The 22,721-nt window shown below is 38.5% G+C and overlaps 1 protein-coding gene across 33 annotated transcripts in view; it reads right to left on the bottom strand.

Moving 5' to 3' along the window:
• Positions 1-22,721, bottom strand: part of TSGA10 (testis specific 10) — a 140,568-nt gene that overhangs the window by 98,931 nt on the left and 18,916 nt on the right. For 13 of the 33 annotated variants that reach the window (XM_085018604.1, XM_085018624.1, XM_085018606.1 and 10 more), the window contains 2 exons: positions 14,707-14,835; positions 3,847-4,062 (listed from right to left, as the gene is read on the bottom strand). Coding sequence is in view for 7 of the 33 variants with exons in the window: in XM_021087198.2 (XP_020942857.1) it covers positions 3,847-4,062; positions 14,707-14,835 (345 nt within the window). In the remaining 26 variants the exon portion in view is untranslated. Of the gene's footprint in view, positions 1-1,638; positions 1,753-3,846; positions 4,063-4,501; positions 4,643-14,706; positions 14,836-22,721 lie in introns of those variants that run through there. The other 20 variants (XM_085018615.1, XM_085018616.1, XM_021087200.2 and 17 more) reach the window with 5 other exon arrangements.

Genomic DNA, 22,721 nt, shown 5'->3' with positions numbered 1-22,721 from the left:
GGTTGTAATGGCTTTAAAATATGTTCAAAAATTCTAATACTCCTTCCATCAAAAAAGGGAGCTTCATTTCTCCTCTTAAGGGTGGGCTATACTGAGTGACTCATTTTTAACAAACAGGATAGGTGGAAGTGATGGTATGTAACTTTTGAGAATGGAATCACAACAGGCACTGGAAATTCCTCCTTGCTGTCTCTCTTGGATCACTGGCTCTGAGGGAAGCCAGTTGCCATAAAGAACATGTAAAACAACCCCAGGGAGAGGTCCCCCTGGCAAGGAACTGAGCTTCCTGTCAAAAGCCAAATCTGTATAAGCCATCTTAAAAGCAAATCCTCCAGTACCAGTCAAGCCATAGCTGCAGCTTGGCCATCACCTTGATGTCAATTTCCTGAGAAACCGTGAACCAGAACTACTCAGCTAAGCAGCACTTCAAACTGTGAAATATGGTGAAGCCATTAAAGTACAGGAGTAATTTGTTACATAGCAACAAATAATACAATAGTAAATACTAAAAACATTTTAATGGAATAAACGGTGGAAGAAGTCACTCTGTGGATTTTAAAAATATGACTACAAGTACACTAATACTATTTCAGTTCTAGACAAACTAACCATAGCTTTAGTCTCAGACTACCTATGCATAGCCAAAGAATAATCTCAAATAGTGGAGGAACCCAAACATTCTTTCTCTCTCTTTTGTTTGCTTTTTGTTTTTGTTTTTGTTTTTTGAAGTTTTTTGCTGTTGTTGTTTTGTTTGTTTGCTTATTAGGGCCCCACCTGTGGTATATGGAAGTTCCCAGGCTAGGGGTCAAATCGGAGCTATAGCCACTGGCTTACACCACAGCCACAGCAATGCCAGATCCAAGCCGAGTCTGTGACTTATACCACAGCTCACTGCAACGATGATCCTTAAGCCACTGGGTGGGGCCAGAGATTGAACCTGCATCAGGATTCTAGTTGGGTATTAGTCAAGTTTGTTACTGCTGAGCCACACGGGGAACTCCCAAATAAGAAATTCTCTTGTTTCAGGCTCACCCCACAAATCAAATAATCTCTCTCCAATGACGGGATGTCTACACTGCACACCCAATAACTTCATGATAACAACATGCATATTCCCAGCACTGATCATGTATCTTTCTAATCCTCATTCTGACTGGAACATTTACCTAACTGGGTTGGGCATTTTACCAACCAAGGACTAATTTCCATTTTGTCCTCTGTTAACTTCCCCATGCTTTCCCTGTATCAGCAATGTCATGTCTACCCTAAGACGGCAGCCCACCTCTTTTCTGAACAGCTTTCCAATCCCCAAATACACCAAACGTGCCAGGTCTTATATGGATACCTATTTCCTAGAAACACTCTTTTCTAAGCCAGGTAGAATTTCCATCTATGAATTTAATATTTTCAGTTTTAAGTAAATCCTAGCTCTTTTATGTTAGATATTCTCCATTCCTGAAATTCTCCCCTTTTGGTGGGGGGGGGGCCTTCACCCAGAGCATGCAGAAGTTCCAGGTCTAGGGGTCAAACCTATGCCACGGCAGTGGCAGTGCTGGATCCTTAACTCACTGAGCCAACAGGGAACTCCTGAAATTCTCCCTTTTGACAGAAGAGGATTCACCCTGAAAGAGTACTCACTCACTCTCTGGAATACAGGCACTAACAACCCTTTAAAATTGATGACTTCTAAATGGGGCATTCTCTTTATGGGAATTTGGCCAACTAGGCTTCCCCGAAGTCCAGGAACGAATGCTGTTATTTTTAAATTTGAAGAAGAAAACAAGAAAGATATAATAAAACATCAATCCAGTGTTTTTGATATTTTTTATAATTGACAACTCAATGTACCATTTAACTGTGAATGAAGGATACCTATCATCAAAAAAGAAACAATACAAACAAAATTGAGAATATTTAAAATATTCAAGCTACTTTTAAAAATCTTTCAAATACTTTGGTAGCAACCATTACAAGATAAATAATTTACAAGTTAAAAATAAATTATTCTTATCTACTCTCTTCAGCAGTTCTCCCAAAGATCTCCTCCAGGCAACACTGTTAAAGAAGACTGAGTCCTTATAGTAGAGTAATAAACTTTACATATTTAAATATTCCATTAGTTAGACTTTTCACTAATATAGACTTACGTATCCTTTAGACACTCTAAATAAATGAGGTTACTGGTATATAACAAATACCATCCTACTGTTCATTAATTGGGCTATTATATTTCAAATGACTGTAATAAATAATGCCTTCAACAATACTTATGTTCACAGCTTGATCATTTATTTATAAGTGCTTTATCACATGCTACCATGAGTACCATGTAATATGCTTTACTACATGCTACCGAGAGTACATTAAAAGGATGTTTGAGAAATAACATGTAACAACATTTAGCTTTAGGAAACTACTTTCTTATGGACACAGTTTACTAATTTGGTGATTAATAAAATCAAGATGAATAAGCACATTCATCTGCTATCATTTAAAAATTCAATAGGTTGTCTCTTGGCTTTCAGATATACTCTATGTCTTGCCTATAAGCCATTAGGCAGCAATGAAAAATGAAACTGTCTTCATTTTATAAGAGTTTAAATCCCTAGTTTCTAAAGGGTATAGGAGAGTACTAAAATTCAATCAAGAAATAAAACATTTATCAAAATAGCAAAAAGCTATAGTAATTAAAATAATACAGCAGTGGCATAGAAAATAGCAAATGAATCAATGAAATTAAACAGTCTGGAAACATATCCATGCACATATAAGAATTTAGTAGCTGTTAAAATGACCACAGAAAGCACTGGTCAACCTTGCTAAATGGGTGAAGTATCCAGTGTTGCTGTGAGCTGTGGTGTAGGTTGCGGACATGGCTCGGATCTGGTGTTGCTGTGGCTATGGTGTGGGCAGGCCGCTACGGCTCCAATTCGACCCCTAGCCTGGGAACCTCCACATGCCGCAGGTGTAGCCCTAAAGAGACAACAGACAAAAAAAAAAAAAAAAAAAAAAAGAGGAAAGGAAAGGACTACTCAACCCTACATCACACTAGAACAAAAAGATATTTTAGAAGGATTAAAACTTTATATATATATATATATATAAAGTCACCTGAGCCACCACAGTGACAATGATGGATCCTTAACCTGCTGCACCACAAGGAAACTCCTATTTAAGTTTTTTTAAAAAGGGATAGGACTTAAAAAAAAAAAAAGATCAAAACTGAGAAGTCAGTAAAGATTGATAAATTTGACAACACAGAAATTTAAAACTTTTGTTTAAAAAATACAAAAAATACCTTTTCTTAAAGTGTAAAATAAAGTGTGCATGCGTGTGTAAACAGAAAAGAAGAATGGAAATATACATATCTATTTGTTGGCAGAGACCTCTGCAGAGGAAAAAAGGACTCAGGAAAAAGAGAAATGTTCTATATTCAGAACATTCCTGTTGCTTTAAGTTTTGACTATAACTACATATTACTTTGGAAACTTTTTTTAACTAAGGAAATTTTTTGAACAAAATTTTAAAGTGAAATAAAATGTCCCTATAAGAGACACTTAATTACAGTGTCAAATTAAATTTGACACTTAATTACAGTGTCAAATCTAAAAGGCTTTCAACTGTGTAACTGAGAATGTCACCTTTTCCATTGCATTAATAATTGTATGATGGTTAAAGCAGAACAAAAATCCTGATCAGTAGTTGGATGTTAATTAGACTTACTGTGGTGATCATTTTGCTATATATACAAGTATTGAATCATTAGGTTGTACCCCTGAAACTAATATAAAGTTGTATATCAATTATACCTCAATTAAAAAACCTCATCAGTGATAAATCTAATACCTTTGCTTCTTCAAGTTCCTTGTCAGCAGTATCCACCACAAATTTTTTCTCTTTTTCTAGTTGCTCTGCTAGTTGGTCAATTTTAATCAATTCTTGACAAAGATGCTCATTGTAGCTGGTTAAATCATTTACTTGACTGCTTACCACTTCCTTACTATCCAAGAGTTTCCTAACATATTCTTCCAAGACATGATTTGTCTGCTTGAGATCTTCAATCTGTTATAATCAGAAAGAAAATGATCACATTAAAACATTTCCTTAGCTCCCACCTCAGAACAATTAAGTGAGTGGAATCAGGAAGGGAAGTTTGCTTCTTTGGCAAGGAGACAACTATTTATCTTTTCTTACTTTCTAAATTTTTTACCATGTGACTGTACTACCTATTTGAAAAAATATATTAAATGAAAATTTAAAGGTTTATAGCTGTATCTCTCAAGACAATTTACAACTTAATAACAAAAAAACCCTAGTGCTCATTTTTAATAAAACTATTAGAAAAACTTGCAAAATATCTGCAGAAAAGAAACCAGTCTTAAAATTATTTAATTTTAATAATATCATCATTTAGGCATTTTTTAGAATTACATTTCTAGTTACTGTTATCAAAATATGTTAACTCTTTAGAAAAGTCCTTTTGAACATATCAGTAACTTACTTGACTAAGCTAAATACCAAATCAATCAAGTATTTGCTGACTAATGTGGAGGACCACAGCCTTCTTTCCCAGCCCACTATCAAACCATCAATGGATGAAGAAAAGGGCCCCTTTTTTTTTATCACGAAGGTATCCAAATGCCTTTAAAGGAAGAAAAATATGTTAGACCCATAGAACAATTTCAAGAACTACATGAAATTCAAGATACAAAGATAGGTAACATATCTGCCCTCAGACAATGTATTGTCTACTTGAGAAAATACACATACAGTATGTTAAGTGCCATAAGAGATATATCTGAGATAAAGTGATACCACAAAGCGCCTTTTCCATAGGATTTGTCTCTCACTGTATATTTAACAAATATTTATTGAGCAGCTACTACATTCAAGGCACTGTATTGGTACCCCATGCAAGATGTAAAAAGAAGAAAAAAAAAGCCCAGTCTTAAAGGTGCATCTAAAATTGCTAAATTCAAAGTTCCCACTGAGGCACAGTGGGTTAAGAATCCAACTGAGGCAGCTCTAGTTGCTGCAGAGGTGCAGGTTTGATCCCTGGCCCAGTGCAGTGGGTAATAGGATCCAGCACTGCTGCAGCTGTGATGTAGTCACAGCTGTGGCTTGGATTAAGATAAATAAAAACAGTAGATCCCTTATCTAAACTTATCCTTAGTTCTAACATTATTCTTACTGCAATCATGCCCTTTTCAAATAAATATAGAGATAGCTCTTTCCAAACTATCAAAATCAACAGTTTTCTTTAAAAACTTTTCTGGAGTTCCCGTTTGTGGCTCAGTGGTTAACGAATCCGACTAGGAACCATGAGGTTGCGGGTTGGATCCCTGGCCTTGATCTGTGGGTTAAGGATCCGGCGTCGCTGTGAGCTGTGGTGTACGCTGCAGACGCAGCTCGGATCCCGAGTTGCAGTGGCTGTGGTGTAGGCCGGCGGCTACAGCTCTGATTGGACCCCTAGCCTGGGAACTTCCATATGCCTTGGGAGCGGCCCAAGAAATGGCAAAAAGACAAAAAAATAAATAAATAAAATAAAATTAAAATTAAAATAATAAAATGAAAAAAAACTTTTCTATTACTTGTCACTATATAAAGGAAATATCCTAAACTTTTCTATTACTTGTCACTATATAAAGGAATAGCCACAATGACCTTTATGAACTAGACACCAAGAAGCATGATAAAAGCCTTTTTTTTTCTCTTTTTAGGGCCACACCTGTGGCATATGGAAGTTCCCAGGGTAGGGGTCAAATCAGAGCTGTAGCCATCAGTCTACGCCACAGCCACAGCAGAGCAGGATCCGAACTGTGTCTGCAACCTACCCACAGCTCCTTAACCCAATGCGCAGGCCAGGGATCAAAACTGTGTCCTAATGGATACTAGTTGGATTCCTTTCCACTGCACCACAACGGGAACTCCATAAAAGCCATTATTTTAATCCAACTCTCACTTTGGTATTTTGCAAGGCACACTAACTTGTGAGAGTTATAGGTAAAGAATTTAAACTGTCAAATCCAGGAAACAAGAAAAAAACTTGACTTTTTTTTTAAAAAGCAAAAAGGAAAACTATAAATGCATTTATTTCTTTAGTTCATCTTTTATTTCAAGTAGGCTGAATTTCAGCAATACCTCCTATTCTCTTTTTTGGCCTTCTCCACTCTACAGCTAGAAATTCTTTGAAAATGCACATTTGAGATAATTCCTATAACCTTGTGGTGCTTCACTACACTGAGAATAAGATGGAAAAAAAATGCCATTTATGATTGGCATTGATCCCAAGCCTACTGCCCTGTCCAGCCCTTTGCACCATCTCCAATATACACCTAAGCTCCAGACAAGCCTAAGAAACAACCTCACTAAACTCAATTTAAAACCTGTTGTTAGGGAATTTATTGAAAATATTATATCCTATGTCACAGAACCCTCTTTATAAGACTCTTCAGGGAAAACTTTCTCAGGTCTCGGTTTCAAGAACGCATGTACTTCTTCCGCATACCTGGTTTGTTTTTATCTTTTGGGTTGCATGTTATTTAAAATTTCCATGTTGCCTTTGCTCTAGGAATTTTAATGGAATCTGCAGCCCACCTCAACCACTAGTACGGAAATCCTGTGCAATGATTTCCTGTTTGCTATTCTCATCCCACACTTTCACAAAGTTTCTTCACTTTCCCCCACTCTTATTACCTATTTTCATTACCAGTATTTTTTAAACTATAGGATGTGGGGTAAACAAATACCTTTCAATGTATCTATCCATAAGTCTTTTTGCCTTTGTTCAAGGCTTCAACAGTACAATGTCTCCAAGCAATAAGAGCACGCTAAAAATGTTTGCTGGGTGTTGTGGCACAGTGGAAACAAATCCAACTAGTATCCATGCGGATGTGGGTTCGATCCCTGGCCTTGCTCAGTGGGTGGGGATCCAGCGTTGCCGTGAGCTGTGGTGTAGGTTGCAGACATGGCTCGGATCCTGCGGCTGGGGGTAGGCTGGCAGCTGTAGCTCCAATTCAACCCCTAGCCTGGGAAGTTCCACATGCCGTGGGTGTGGTCCTAAAAAAAAAAAGAAAAAAAAAATGTTTGCTAACTTTCCACTGCACCATGAGAGGTTACATGCTTCTCCTCCAGGAGAGCCCATAAAACTTTTTTCCATATTTTTCTCTTACTATTTTATAAGATGTATTATAATCATTTGTTTACTTCCCTGTGCTTTGCACTAAATTATAAGCAACTTTAAAGGGATCATGTCTCTAATTTCTACATTAACATACCTCTTATTTCTGTTTCATTGATTTATACATCTAGCACATGATGATCAAATTATCATTAAATGAATAAAACAAATACATTATAAATAAATAAACATTCCCCTAAATCAACATCAAGTCCTACTTCTACTGAATTCTAAGACACAAATACTTTAGAGTAGGAAATTAGGAAGCATGTGGCCTCTGGACTGAAGAGACAGGTTTAAATTCTGCTGCAGTTTTTCACCAGTTAGTTAATCTTGGTCAATTTACCATATTTACTCAATCCTAAGAGATGTATTTGGCTTCAGAAAAAAATAAATGGAAGTCTCTTGAGTCTCATCTGTTAAAGGGAGAAAATACCTACAATTTGCAGGATATAGTTAGATAAAACTTCAAGGACAATTTCTGGCAGACAATAGGTACTCAAAAAGTAGCTTTTATTTTTAAAAACTTTTGAAATAAAGGTTCACAGTAAGTTGTAAATGTAGCACAGCGTTTCAAGCGTGTTTAACCCAGTTTTCCCTAACAGTTACATCTTAAATAACCACAGTACAATACCAAACCCAGAGATCTGACATTAGCACAACGTGTGTCTACTGTTCTGTACCATTTTATTACCTATGTAAATTGCTGTAACTATCACTTTAATAAGACATAGAACTACCCCATCACCACAGGATGGCCCTCCCTCAGTTACTTATTTACAGTCAGACTCTCCCCCTCGCATTTAACTCTCACCACCACTAATTTCTATAATTTTGTCATTTTGAGAATGTTATATAAATAGAGTCACATGCTAAAGAGCACAGTATGTAATTGGTTGACATCGGCTTTTATACTTAGCACAGTGCCCTTGACATCTCAGTTGTTATATGGATCAATAGTTCATTCCTTTTTAATTGTTGAATAGTATTTCACGGTATGGATTATCATGGTTTGTTTAATCATTCACCAATGAAGGGAAGTTTTAGATGTTTCCACTTTGGGGTCATAATAAAACAGCTATGAACAACTGTATACATGGTTCCGAGTGGACATAATTTTTATTTCTCTAGAGTAAATTTCCAAGAGTGCAGCTGCTGGGTTGTAAATGTATGTTTTGTTTTTTAGAACTATTTTCCAGAGTAGCTGTACCATTCCCCATTCCCACCAAGAGTGTATAAATGATCCGGTTTCTCCTCACTCTTGCCAGCATTTTGTATTGTCATTCTTTTCTAACTGCTCTTAACACTGTGCCTGGTTATCTCATTGTGGTCTTAATTCGCATTTCCCTGTTGTTTAGAAAGAATGAACATCTTTTATGTATTTATTTGTCAACAATATATCTTTCTGTGAAATATCTCATGTCTTTTGCTCATTTTCTAATTGGATCATTTGCTTTTTTGCTGTTGAGTTTTGGGAGTTCTCCATGTGTTCTAGATTATGGTTCCTCCAAAAGAAACAAGGGTTACAGCTTATCTTTTCATCCTGTTGACGGGGTCTCCATGGGGGGACCTTTCACAGAGCAAAAGACTTAAATCTTGATGAAATCCAAATTATCAATTTTTTCTTCTATGAATCATGCTTTTGGTTTCACGTCTAAGAACTCTTCACAGCCCAAGGTCCTGAAGATTTTCACTCATGTTACCTTTTAAAGTTTAATAGAATTCCATTTTATATTTAAATCTATAACCCACTGTAAATTAATATTTGTTTAAGATGTGAAGTTTAGGTCTAGGCTCATTTTTTTCCCTAAAAGATATCCAACTGCTCCAGCACCTTTTGTTGAAAAGGACTATCTTTCTTCACCAGACTGCATTTGCACTTCTGTCAAAAATCATTTGGCTCTCCTTGGTTAAGCCTACTTCTGGATTCTCTATTCCATATCATTGACCCCTGTCCATCCCTCTAGCAATTCCATACAGTCTTAATTACTGTAGCAATCTATTAAGTTTTTATATCAAGGAAAATGACTCTTTCCACTTGTTCTTTTTCAAAATTGTTTTTTGCTGAGATTCTTTTTATTTTATTTTTTCATTTTCTTTTTTGGCTGTACTTGTAGCATATGGAAGTTCCAGGGCCAGGGATCAAATTCTAAGCCAGAGCTGTGACCTACACCACAGCTGCAGCAAGGCTGGATCTTTAACCCACTGCACCACAGCAGGAACTCCTTTTTTGCTGGGATTCTGATGGGAATTGTGTTAAACTTGCATACTGACTTGGAGAGAAATGACATCTTTACTATGTTTAAGTTTCCATTCATGAACATGGTATGTCTCTCCACTTGTTTAGATCTTTCATTTCTCCTATTAGTATTTTGTAGTTTTCAGAACATAAGTAAGTGCATACTTATTTTGTTAGATTTACATCTAAGGATTCCACTTTCTATTTGAGTGATTGTAAATGGTATTGCATTTATAATTTTGATTTCCAGTGCTTGCTTTGGTAGCACATATACTATAATTTTTATTTCCACATGTTAACTGATAATATGCAAAAAATTAAATTCAAGTGTTTATCTGGTATTCTGACCTTGTTGAAATCATTAGTCTAGCTTCTACATTATAGATTTTATGAGAGTTTCTAGGAAGTAGATCATGTTGTCTGAAAATGGGCAGTTTTATTTCTTCATTTGGGTCTGAATGCCTTTCAGCCTTTCAACCTAGCTATATCATTACATTTGAAGTGAATTTCTTATTGACCACATAAAGCTAGGTCATTTTTTTATCTTTTGTCTTTTTAGGGCTGCACAGCATATGGAGGGTCCCAGGCCTAGGGATGGAGTTGGAGCTGTAGTTGCTGGCCTACACCACAGCAACGTCAGATCCTTAGCCCACCGAGAAAGGCCAGGGATTGAACCTGCGTCCTCATGAATGCTGGTCAGATTCATTTCCCCTGAGCCACAGTGGGAATTCCAGAAGCTAGGTCCTTTTTTAAAGTCCACTCTTCCAATTTCTGTCCGTTGATTGACATATTTTAACTATATGTATTTAATGTAATTACTTTTATGTTAAGACTCAAGTTGGTCTTTTTTGTTTTCTCTGTTTCCTGATTTTTCTGTTTTGTTCTTCAACTCCACCTTCTACCCTCTCTCTAAGACTCCAATGATCCAAACATAGATCTTTGGTTATAGTCCACTTGCCCCTGAGCCTTTGTTCACATTTTTTCATTCTGTTTTCTCTCTCTACTGTACAGATTAGGTAATTTCTATATTTCTATTCTCATGGTCACTGATTCATTCTTCTCTCCTCCTTTCCATGTTTTTGTTTGAGAACACTGACTTTTTAACTTCAGTTACTGTATTTTTTTTTAAAAATTACTGTGGTAAAATGTCATAAATTATATTTACCATTCCAACCTTTTTTGGGAGGGGGGCAGCAGGTGCACCATATGGAGGTTCCCAGTCTAGGGGTCAAATCGGAACTGCAGCTGTCAGCCTATGCCACAGCCACAGCAACTTGGGATCTGAACTGTGTCTACAACCTACACCACAGCTCACAGCAATGCCAGATCCTTAACCTACTAAGCAGGGCCAGGGATCGAAGCCACATCCTTATGGATACTAGTCAGGTTCATTTCCACTAAGCCACAATGGGAACTCCCCATTCCAACCATTTTTTAGTTTAAAAATTCAGTAGCATTAAATACATGCACAATATTGTGCAATCATCCCATATCCATTTCCAAGACTACTTCATCATCACAAACAGAAACTGTGCACTCATTAAATAATTATCTATGAATTTGCCTACCTCATATAAATGGAATCATACAATATTTGTCTTTACATGCATGGCTTATTTTGATGAGCATACTGTTTCCATCTTATACTCCTGTACCAGACTTTCATTCTTTTTTAAGGCTGAATAACGTTCCATTATTTGTACATACCCCATTTGGTTTATCCATTCTTCTGTTGATGGACATCTGGATTGTTTCCATCTTTTGGCTATAGTGAATAACCCTGTTATAAACACTGCTGTAAAAGCATCTTTTTGGGTCCCTGTTTTTAATCTTTGGGGAATATACCTAGAAGTAGAATAGCTGGATCACACAGAATTCTATATTTAACTTTTTGAGGAATTGTCAAAATTTTTTCTACCATGGCTAAACCATTTTACATTTCCATTAGCAATGCACAAGAGCTCCAGATTTTCCACATCCTCACCAACACTTGTTACTTTCTGGGTTTTTGGTAACAGACATCCTAATAGGTGTAAAATGCTATCTAACTGTGGTTTTCACTTGCATTTCCTTAATAGTTAGTGACGTTGAGCATCTTTTCATATCTTAAGCATATAAAAAAATATATATATATATATCTTCTTTGAAGGAACATATATTCAAGTCTTTTCATCATTTCTGAATTGGATTGTTTTATTTTTTTTGTTGTTGAGTTGCAGTTCTTTATATATTCTAGATACTAATTCCTTAAATAATTTGGAAATATTTTATCCCATGTATTTTTTTAATAGACTCTATTTTTTTTAAGAACAGTTTTAGGTTTACAAAAAAACTGACCAGGAAATACAGAGAGCTCCTACACACCCCTTATTTACATCCTGTTTTAGTGGGTTATATTCATTAAAACTGATGAACCAGCATTACACATTATTACTAATTAAAGCTCACAGTTTACACTAGGGTTCACTCTTTGGGTTGTAGACTCCACGGATTTCTACAAATGTACAATGACACGTATCCATCATTACTGTATCATATAGAATAGATGCTCTAAAAATCTCCCATGCTCCATTCACCCCTCCCTGCATGTTCTTGGCAACAAATAATCTTCTCATGTCTCTATGTTTGGTCTTTCCCCAGAGGGTCGTACAGCTGAAATCATAGAGTATGTAACCTTTTCAGATTGGCTTTTTTCACCTAGAAATATGCTTTTAAGGTTTTTTCATGTCTTTTTATGGCTTGATAGCTCACTTGGTTGTTTTGTTTTGTTTTGTTTGCTTTTTTTTAGGCCCACACCTGCAGCATGCGGAGGTTCCCAGGCTAGGGGCTGAATTGGAGCTATAGCTGCCAGCCTATGCCATAGCCATAGCAACGTCAGATTGGAGCCGCCTCTATGACCTACACCACAGCTCACAGCAACACTGAATCCTTAACCCACTGATCGAGGCCAGGAATCAAATCCGCAACCTCATGATTATTAGTAGGATTCACTTCTGCTGCGCCATGATGGGAACTCCAGCTTATCTGTTTTTATCAGTGAATAATATTCTATTATGTACCACAGTTTATCTATTCACCTACTGAAGAATATCTTTGCTACTGAAATTCCATTTGGCTCCACTTTATCTTTTAATCTTTTTAGGGCTGCACCCGAGGCATTTGGAGAGTCCCAGGCTAGGAGTCAAATCGGAGCTGTAGCCACTGGCCTACACCACAGTGATAGCAACGCACGATCCGAGCTGCATCTGCGACCTACACCCAGATCCTTAACCCACTGAGTGAGGCCAGGGACTGAACCTTCGTCCTCACAGATGCTAGTCAGATTCGTTTCCGCTGAGCCACAACAGGCACTCCTGGCTCCACTTTATATCTTTTATTTCTTTGATGAGATTTTTCCTTCTTTCTTTTTTTTGGTTTGTTCCAAGCATGCACAAAATTGCTTGTTAAAGTTTTTATATGATGGCTAATTTAAAATCCTTGTCAGATAATTGTCATATCTGATCCATCTCTGTTGGCATCTCTTGACGGTCTTTTCTCATTGAGGTTGAGATCTTCCTGATTCTCAGGATAAGGAGTAATTTTTAAAAATTGAGCTCTAATATCCTAAGAAACTAGCTCTTGTCTTTCATCAGGCCTCCTGTGACACTGCTCTAGCAAGAAAAGGGGAACTCTGCCTTGTCACTGCTGGATGGGAGTAGAAGTTTTTTCTCCACTAGGCCTCCGTTGACACTTGGGGAGGGTGAGGCTCCTTGTTACTGCTAGTCCAGGATGGGAATTCAGGGTCCACTCTCGGCCTGTACTGATGCCACCAGAGGTAGGAAAACAAAGGCACCTTATTACTGCTCCCCTATATCCTCCACTGCCACAGTGGGTGGGTGCACTTGTTACTGCTGGAGGGTGGTAAAGGTTCTGACTCTGCATTAGGTCTCCTCTGATTATCAGACCAACAAAGAGAAAAGGGGGCACCTCTTACCACCATGTGGCGGTGGACTTCCAGGCTCCCCATGTGGTCTCCAATGACACTGTGGGATTAAGGACTTTCCTCACTGTCTGTTGTACACAAAAGTCTTGTTTCCCCACTCAACTTTCTTCTTTGATATCACCCTGGCAAGATGGGGCCTTTTAGGGTGAGGCGAGGGCAAAGAGGCAAGGATGGGGCTCCACGGCAAGAGTCTAAGTCTAGGCTCATTACTCAGCCTTTGCTGGCAAGAATGGGACTATAGTTTTTCCTATGGTATTTGCTTAGAGCAGGCAGTTCTTGTCTAAAAATAGTCTTCCTTGCTAGGCTGCCTCTTTCCTATTCCTTCGGCTAGAGAGGGATGGCTTTTCTGAAGCCTCTTTTTATCTGCACCCACTGTTTCTGAGTGACAGTTTTTTCAATGCTCTGCCTGGGACATATGGAGCCGAAAGAAAATTCAGGGTCACTCTAACACATCATTCATTGTTTGCTGAGGTTCCCAACCAGTCTTCCCACTTCCCACCTTTCAGAGTGTTCTTATGTTTGTACATAATATTCAGGGGGGAAAAAAACTTTACTCCATTTTCTTAGAAGAGGATGTTTCTTTTAATAGACTTTACTAATAGTTATACCACAGGTCAGACATCAGGAGAAGAGAAACAATACTGAACTTGGGAGCTCAGAGAACTGGATTCAAATTCTAGCTAGTTTGGGAGTTCAGAGAAATCCTAGGTCTGTCACTTATTAGTCAAATATCATGATACTTTTTTTTTTTTTTTTTTTTAGGGCTGCACCCGTGGCATATGGAAGTTCCCAGGCTAGGGGTCAAATTGGAGCTACAGTTGTTGGCCTACGCCACAGCCACTGCAAGGCAGGATCTGAGTCGTGTCTGTGACCTACACCACAGCTCATGGCAATGTCATTTCCCTGACCCACTGAGCAAGGCCAGAGATCGAACCTGCATCCTCATGAATACTAGTTGGGTTCATTTCCACTGAGCCAAAATGGGAGCTCCAAATATCATAATTCTTTAACCTCTCAGAACTTTGGCTCCCATGTCAGTAAAATGGGAATAACATGACCATTTTGCAAGGCTGGGATGATTATGTAACATTATATACTTGAAAGCACCTGATACAACACATGTCACAAAGGTTGTATTCACTAACTCTGAATCTATGTGTGTCAAAATGGTTAGGATAAAAATGCAATGATTTTAGACCCATAAGATTGAAATGAGCATTGAATTACTATTTATTCTCTATTACTTTAATATAGGCCCCCAGCCCAAATTAATTTAGAGAAAGATGTACATAAATTAAATGTAACCTGTAATTTCAGCGTAGAGATGAATTTATCTTGATTTCTCACTTCTTGTTTTAGCTGGAGAATATTCTGGTATTTTTCAGCTTCAGAAACTGGAGCCCCTAGACCAAAATCATGTTCTTTGGTGGTAACCTAGTGGAACAAATGAGAGTAATAGAATCACTCAGGTATGAAATAGCCTTTGTGATTTCTGACAGCAATCAAAATTTTAAAAATCAACATTCTATTAAAAAACTGTTTCTAAGAGCTGCACCTATGGCATACCGAAGTTCCCAGGCTGGCAGTCGAATCAGAACTGCAGCTGCTGTCCTATGCCACAGCAACTCAGGATCTGAGCCGCATCTGCAACCTACGTAACTCGCAAACGCTGGAACCCAGACTCACTGAATGAGGCCAGGGACTGAACCTGTGTCATACTAGCTGGATTCGTTTCTGCTCCGCCACAACAGGAACCCCTCTATGTTTAACTTTTAAAGGAACTGCCACATTGTTCCCCAAGGAGGCTGCCCCATTTTATATTCCCACCAGCAGTGTATGGAGGGTTCCAATTCTTCCATATCTTCACCAATGCTTGTTATTACCTCTTAAATTATAACTAGCAGGTGTGAAATGGTGTCTCATTGTGATTCTACTTTGCATTTCCCTGTGGGCTAATGACTTTGAGCATCTTTTGTGCATATGTGTTTATTGGCAATTTGTGCAACTTCTTTGGAAAAATGGACAGATATAAGTTTGATTTGATTTGTATAGGTTAATTTGCTGAAAACGTTTGTGAGACTGCATAATGAAACCAAAATTTTTTTTTCCCTAACAATAAACTATTTTTAAACTCTAAAAAAAATTGTTTTTAACCTTGTCCCACCAGAATTTCATCAAAGCTTTACTTTCTTAAAACTGTATATTATAAAACCTTTTCTGTGTCTTGTCCAAATGTGAAACTACAATATTGAAGATGCTTTTCAAAAAAAGACGTATCCTGTCCTGGAAACAAAACAAAACAAAAACATAACTCAACCTATCAAATAGGGGTCAGCAGCAAATCAAGTGGTCTACTTCCAGGGCTGTGGAGTCCAATACAGTAGCCAACTGTTTATTATTGTTTTTATATATTAACAAAAAGGCTTGCTACCAACATTATATAGGGCTAACTTCTCTAATATGTAAATAATTCCTATAAATAAAAAAGGAAAAGAAATACCCTAATAAAAAAAATTGGGGAGTTCCCGTCGTGGCCCAGCAGTTAACGAACCTGAGCAGCATCCATGAGGACTCAGGTTCGATCCCTGGCCCCACTCAGTGGGTTAAGAATCCAGCGTTGCAGTGAGCTGAGGTGTAGGTCGCAGATGTGGCTAGGATCCTGCATTGCTGTAGCTCTAGTGTAGGCCAGCAGCTACAGTTCTGATTGGACCCCTGGCCTGGGAACCTCCATATGCCATGGGTGCGGCCCTAAAAAGACCAAAAAAAAAAAAAAAATTGTGGCCAAGAATATGCATATTTTGCAGAAATGGCTTTTAAATAGATTTAAAGATCTTCAATCTCACCATTTAGAGGGAAACAAAACAACACTGAGATACCATTTTTTAAGCATCACACTGGCAAAGATCATAAAGCTGGATATACAACTTAGCATTCTTATATATCCCCAGTAGCAGAGTAAATTGATGTTTAGGAAGAACAAATGGGTAAAATCTAGCAATATTACAAATGCACATAGCTTCTGTACAAATAATTCCATTTCTAGGAATTCTACATACATATTTGCACATGTGCAAAATAACAAGTGTTAAAAGATTTTTCACTTTAGTATACTATACATACTACTCTGCACTGTGTTTTTATTTGACCATCTATCTTAGAGATTGTATAATTTAGCAAAGTAATTTGTTCTTTCTCTGAATCAAGGCTGCAGTTACGTTAGGAAAGAGAATTTGCTACAAGCTGCTATTCTCCAAAATCTAGTGCTTGGGAAATTACAGGGTCAGGATACCCCAGCCACCGACCTTGTATTACACCCTGTGCAATCCAGCACTTATAGCTGTCTGACAGGTGTATTTTCCTTTTTCCTAAACAAGACATAATTTTTTCCCCTGTTCTCTATTCCAGCAGTTACTGCCTCTCCTAGAACTTCAACATTAGATCTCACACAGTATCTCTAATTGTGAATCATTTTAGGCCTTTATGAGTTAGGCTAACATCCTAACATTTCTTACACAATTTCTGTTGAAAACTGTGCTCCCAGTTGTAAACATTTGACTTAGTATTACAGAATCAAATGACTCCTCACTACAGCAGCACTTTCCAAATTTTAGTGAACATACAAATCATTTGTTAAAATGCAGATTCTTATTCATCGTAGGAATGAAACACTGCATTTCTAAAAAGCTGCTCAACAATCTTCTTTTTTTGTTTTGTTTTTAGGACTGTACTTGCGGCATATGGAATTTCCCCGGCTAGAGGTCAAACTGGAGCTGCAGCTGCCAGCCCAAAGCACAGCCACAGCTTCGAGAGATCCGAGCAGTATCTGCTAGCTACACAGCAGCTCGCAGCAATGCCAGATGCCCAACCCATTGAGTGAGGCTAGGGATCAAACCCCCATCCCCATAGTTACTAGTTGTGTTCGTTACCACTGAGCCACAATGAGAACTGTCCAGCAATCCCTATTTGGCTAGCACAGAGGCTACATCTGGAATAGGAGGAAACTATTTATCTAAAACCTAAACCTGCCTAGCATTCAGAGTTTTTCATTGTTTGATCCCTTCCCACTTTTTCAAACTTATCTCCTACTTGACACCCCCAAGAACCCCTCTATTAAAGACACACTACTTTGCACCTTCTTTATAGATACACTCAGAAACATATTCTCTTTTGTTCATGAGCCTTGACCTCACTCTTTTATCTACTTAACTAAAGACTGTTCTTTTTGTTGTTGTTGCTACACCCATGGCATGTGGAAGTTCCCAGGCAAAGAACTAAACCCAAGCCACTGGCTACAGTGACCTGAGCCACTGCAGTGACAACACTGGATCCCTAACCTGTTGGACCACATGGGAAATCCTCACTAAAGACACTTCTAAGGCTGAGCTTGAATTCCATATTCTCCGGGAGGTTTTCTCTCTCTTTTCCATTGAATAGTGATCAGCTCTTCATTGAGACATCCATATGTATTGGTTACACAGAAATTTATGTAGCTATTTATTTTTTCTGGCTATGTCTTCCTTACACAGTTGTTAGAATCCTAAGGATAAGCAATGTCCTAGAGCTCTCTATAGTCCCACCAACCTGCACACGTTCTTTTAATAGGAAGGTGTCAATACAAACCTAGAGAGGCTGGTAATGAAGCAGTGTACTAAAGCAGATAAAATGGAACCTTCCCTCTGCTTTTTGGTAAACTAAACAGTCAAGTTAACTATCAGTCCAGTCCAGAAATTAAAAGCAGAAAAAGACCAAGAATCTACCTGACAACAGTGGGCCATCATATTAGAGTTGCTGCATTCCCTACACTAGCTTACAAGGCAATGAAAAGGGAGAGAAATCAGTGCATCTGAAATGCCCAGGCCTGGCCCGCCAGTTTCTCCACCTCAGGCCACCTGCATATCTTCCACATTCCCATGATGTTTTGATGGGACTTTGAATGGAACTTGTATTCCTGTACAGATGGCAGAGAATGCAAGGATAGTCCTTTGTAAGCAGCAAACTTTCATCATGAACACCCAAACTAGAACCACAATCACTCTCAAATGAGAGTGTGCCCTGCAGCATCAGACTGCCTATGTTCATAGTGCCAGTTCTGTGGGTTCTTAGCTAAATGATCGTGGGCAAGTCACTTCTCTGGCCATGGCTTCCTCAGCTATAAAATAGGGATGATGATGGAGTTCCTGTCGTGGTGCAGTGATTAAGAATCCGACTAGGAACAATGAGGTTGTGGGTTCGGTCCCTGGCCTTGCTCAGTGGGTTAAGGATCTGGCGTTGCCGTGAGCTGTGGTGTAGGTTGCAGACGCGGCTCGGATCCTGCGTTGCTGTGGCTCTGGTGTAGGCCGGTGGCTACAGCTCAGATTAGACCCCTAGCCTGGGACCTCCATATGCTGCTGGAGCAGCCCTAGAAAAGGCAAAAAGACAAAAAAAAAAAAAAAAAAAAATAGGGATGATGATAATACTTGCCTCAAAGAGTTGTAAGGATTAAATGAGTTTTCATATGTAAAGCACTTACAATAGTTCCTGGCAATAAATAATAAGTGATACATAAACATACACACACACACACACACACACACACACACACACAGACAATTTACAGTTACTATTATTACTAATACCGCTCACTGACTAATTGGCCATCATTTCCAACTGATCGTTTCACTAAAATCCCTCTCAAATACCTTCCTTCCATCACTGCAATCACTGTTGCAGTTCATACTATCAGACTGTAACAATCACATTTATTCACCTAGCAAACGAATTTATAAACAGCTAGGATAAGGGTGAACCAGTATTAGATCTGGGAGACAGACAGACGGAGAATAAATAAAAACTTACAATTTCAACCCTCAATGAATCTAGGGAAATTTAGAACAAATAAATCAGAAATTATTGTACAGCCTGATTAGTGGGCAATAGTGCATCAGAGGCATGCACATACATGGATGCAAGGCAATATAGAGAGAAGGACCATGATCAAGTATTCCTGACTTCTATATCCCCCCAAAAGATTTATGTCCCCCATGTCCCCCTTGAGCTATGAACATATCCCTACTGGAGCACTTAACATGTTATACTGTGTTCCCTGGACATCCACGACCATCACAACTGTAACATGTTAATTCCCCCATCTGCATTCCTGCTCTCAACCCTGCCTCCTCACTTGTACAGTGACCAAGGTTAAAAACCAAGAAGCTTTCTTTGTCCCTTTCTCTGAACCTCATCAAATCCATCAACAAGCCCTTTTGGGTCTACCTCCAAAACATATCCCAAAATAATCCACATTTTTTTCTTTTTACAGCCACACCTGCGGCATATAGAAGTTCCTGGGCCAGGGTCAAATTGGAGCTGCAGCTGCCGGCCTACATCACAGTCACAGCAATGCTGGATCTGAGCCGCATCTGCAACCTACAATGGAGCTTGTGGTAATGCCGGATCCTTAACCCACTGAGCAAGACCAGGGATCAAACCCACATCCTCATAGAGACAACATTGGGTCCTTAATCTACTGAATCCCAACAGGAACTCCAAAGCATTTTCATTATCACATCATTGGTTCAAGCCACCATCCTCTCCACATGGTTTACTGCAATAGTCACCTAACTGGTCTTTCTACCTCTATGGTGCTCTCTACCACCTGTTTTCAAACTGAAATCAAAACAATCCCTTTAAAACACAGAGATCCTGCTCAAAAACACTCCAATGGCTTCCCACTGCAATCAGAATAAAAGGCAAACTTTTTTTTTTTTTTTGGGTCTTTTTAGGGCTGCATACTCAGCATACGGAGGTTCCCAGGCTTGGGGTCTAATGGGAGCTGTAGCCACCGGCCACAGCCACAGCCACGCCAGATCTGGCCACAGCTCACAGAAATGCCAGATCCTTAACCCACTGAAGCCAGGGATCAAACCCACATCCTCAAGGATTCTAGCTGCGTTCGCTAACCGCTGAGCCACAATGGGAACTCCAAAAGCCAAACTTTTTAAAGGCCTCCGTGATTTGGTCCCTTCCTTCACTACCCTAAACAGACCTACTGGCTTCTTTGTTCACACCAATTTGATCAGTTTTCTCTGTTCCTCTACTGTGCCAGTCACATTCCACTTCAAGGCCTCCTCCCTTGCTCCCTCTGTCAGGAACACACTCTCTCCCAGCTGTTGCACGAATGGCTCCATCTTACCTTCAGTTCTTTGGCTCAAATAGCAGAGGGTTTTCCCTGACCTCTTACCTAAAGTAGCCCCTCCTACTTACTATCCCATTAGGTCATCCATACGTAATACTATTTGAAATTTTACCACTTATTTCTTCATATGTTCATTATCTGTCACCCCCTACCAGAATGTATGCTCCAAGTGATCTAGGCCCTTGTCTGGTCACTGTTAAATCCCGAATGCCTAGAAAAGTACAGAGCACAAAGATGGTACTCCATAAACCACTTTCCAAATAATGAATTTCAATGATTCAAACAAAGTGGTTTCAATGGTAGGAATGGAGTAGAAGCAAGTTGGAAGAGGACCAATAAATAAACAATCGGTAAAGAAAAAGAAACAGAAAAACGTAGACTTCTTCTAGGAAGCATTACTGTGAGAAGAAGACAGCTAGAGCAAAAGCTGGAAGAAAGCCAAGGCTGCTGAAGGGCCAACTAGAATTAATTATCTTTACATCAAGTACCTCTTTCAGAATTAAGCAAAAGCCCTGAGTTCTTACCTCAGGATAATGCAAGTATTCACAAATATTTTTAGGGGTTTCAAGAACTCCCCAAAGTTCTTATCTCCAGGTTAAGAATCCTTATAGTGTAACACAATAAAGATTCCTAAGACATGGATTAATGTTACCTAATGGAGAAAGGCCACTGAGCTAGTAAAAGGAAACTCAGGTAAATGATATGCACTGTCTTTTCAGACAAGACTGAAAAGCAAGGTCAGGTGAAGATTTAGGAGATAAGGAGTAGAAATTTGAAGAAGTTCCTTCCTGGCAGGATTTTAATTTTTCAGTGAATTAGGAGGTAAGATCATGGGCTAAAAGTATAATCAGTGCTAACCACAATACCAGACATACAAGATATGCTCAACAAATGTCTACTGAATATTTTTATAGAATAATTAAAAATACCAGAGTACCTTATGTGGGATTCTGAAATCTGGTTACACAAAAGGTCAATTTGTTTCCTTTTTAGGAAATGGTTTCCAAAAGTTTAGACACTTTGAAGTAGAAGAGTTTCACTAACAGATGGAGGTAGAAAACTACCTAAAATTTTATGAGTTATTTTTGAGGTAGTTTATTTATAATAAAAATTAATGAATAAATGTTTTGGGAATTCACTTCACACAAAATAGTAAGGTCATTTGTTTAACAGTTCTTTAAAACAAATAATCTCTCCAGTCACTCTATCCAAACCCAAGCTCCTCACTTCTCCAATCCAGACTAATATGTAAAGAAATCTTGTCTTTTTTTTTCCAAGAGCATAAAACAATGGCCTTAGGAGAAAGTATCATATATCACTTCCTCTTGGAAACATAAGACGGAGTTAAACAGTTGTTCTCAAGAGGCTTTTTTAGAAGGTCCTGCCAAGGCACAGAGGGTTAAAAAAATCCGATAGCAGAGGCGCAGGTCACTGCAGAGTTGCGGGTTCCATCCCCAGCCTGGTACAGTGGGTTGAAGGATTAGACGTTGCCACATCTGCAGCATAGGTTGCAGCTGGGGCTTAGATTCAACCCCTGGCCTGAGAACTGCCATATGCCGCAGGTGTGACCATAAATAAATAAATAAAAGAATTGGTTTTTCTAGACCAAAAGAACTTAATAACAATTTAATACCACAGACTCATGTTAATAGCATAACTAAGACAAAACAGAACTACCTTACTGACTAGCTCACTTTAAAAGACTATCACAGGGTATGCGTATAAGAAAATTCACAGGAGTTCACATTTACCAAAAACTGTAGCAACCTTAATGTTCACCAACAGTAGAGTAGGTAAATTACAGTACACTCTTACAACGGAACACTAAACAACAAACTACAAGCAGTAACAAGGATAAATCTTAAAAACGATGTCGACTCATGAAACAAAACACAAAGGAATACTTAGCACAATTCCATTTGTATAAAGCTCAAAAACAAGTCAAACTAGAATGTACATGTTCGCACACAAAGATGGTAAGGAAAACTGTAAGGAAAAGCAAGCAAGCCGCTATCATAGAAGTCATTACTATCTTGGGATAGGAAGGAGCTTGGATGGGAAAAGGGAATGAATAACACCCGCTCTAACTGCCTCTGTACATGGAGCATCTTAAAAGCAAAGTATCCTAAAACAAACTGAAAAAGAA

Source organism: Sus scrofa, chromosome 3, assembly GCF_054392235.1.
Source record: "Sus scrofa isolate SSC_HxYL_T2T_F1_AM1 chromosome 3, Sscrofa_HxYL_maternal_Yorkshire_Landrace_v2.0, whole genome shotgun sequence".
NCBI lineage: Eukaryota > Metazoa > Chordata > Mammalia > Artiodactyla > Suidae > Sus > Sus scrofa.
Note: the sequence above shows the minus strand (reverse complement) of the source record. Positions and strands in the feature narration are given on the sequence as shown.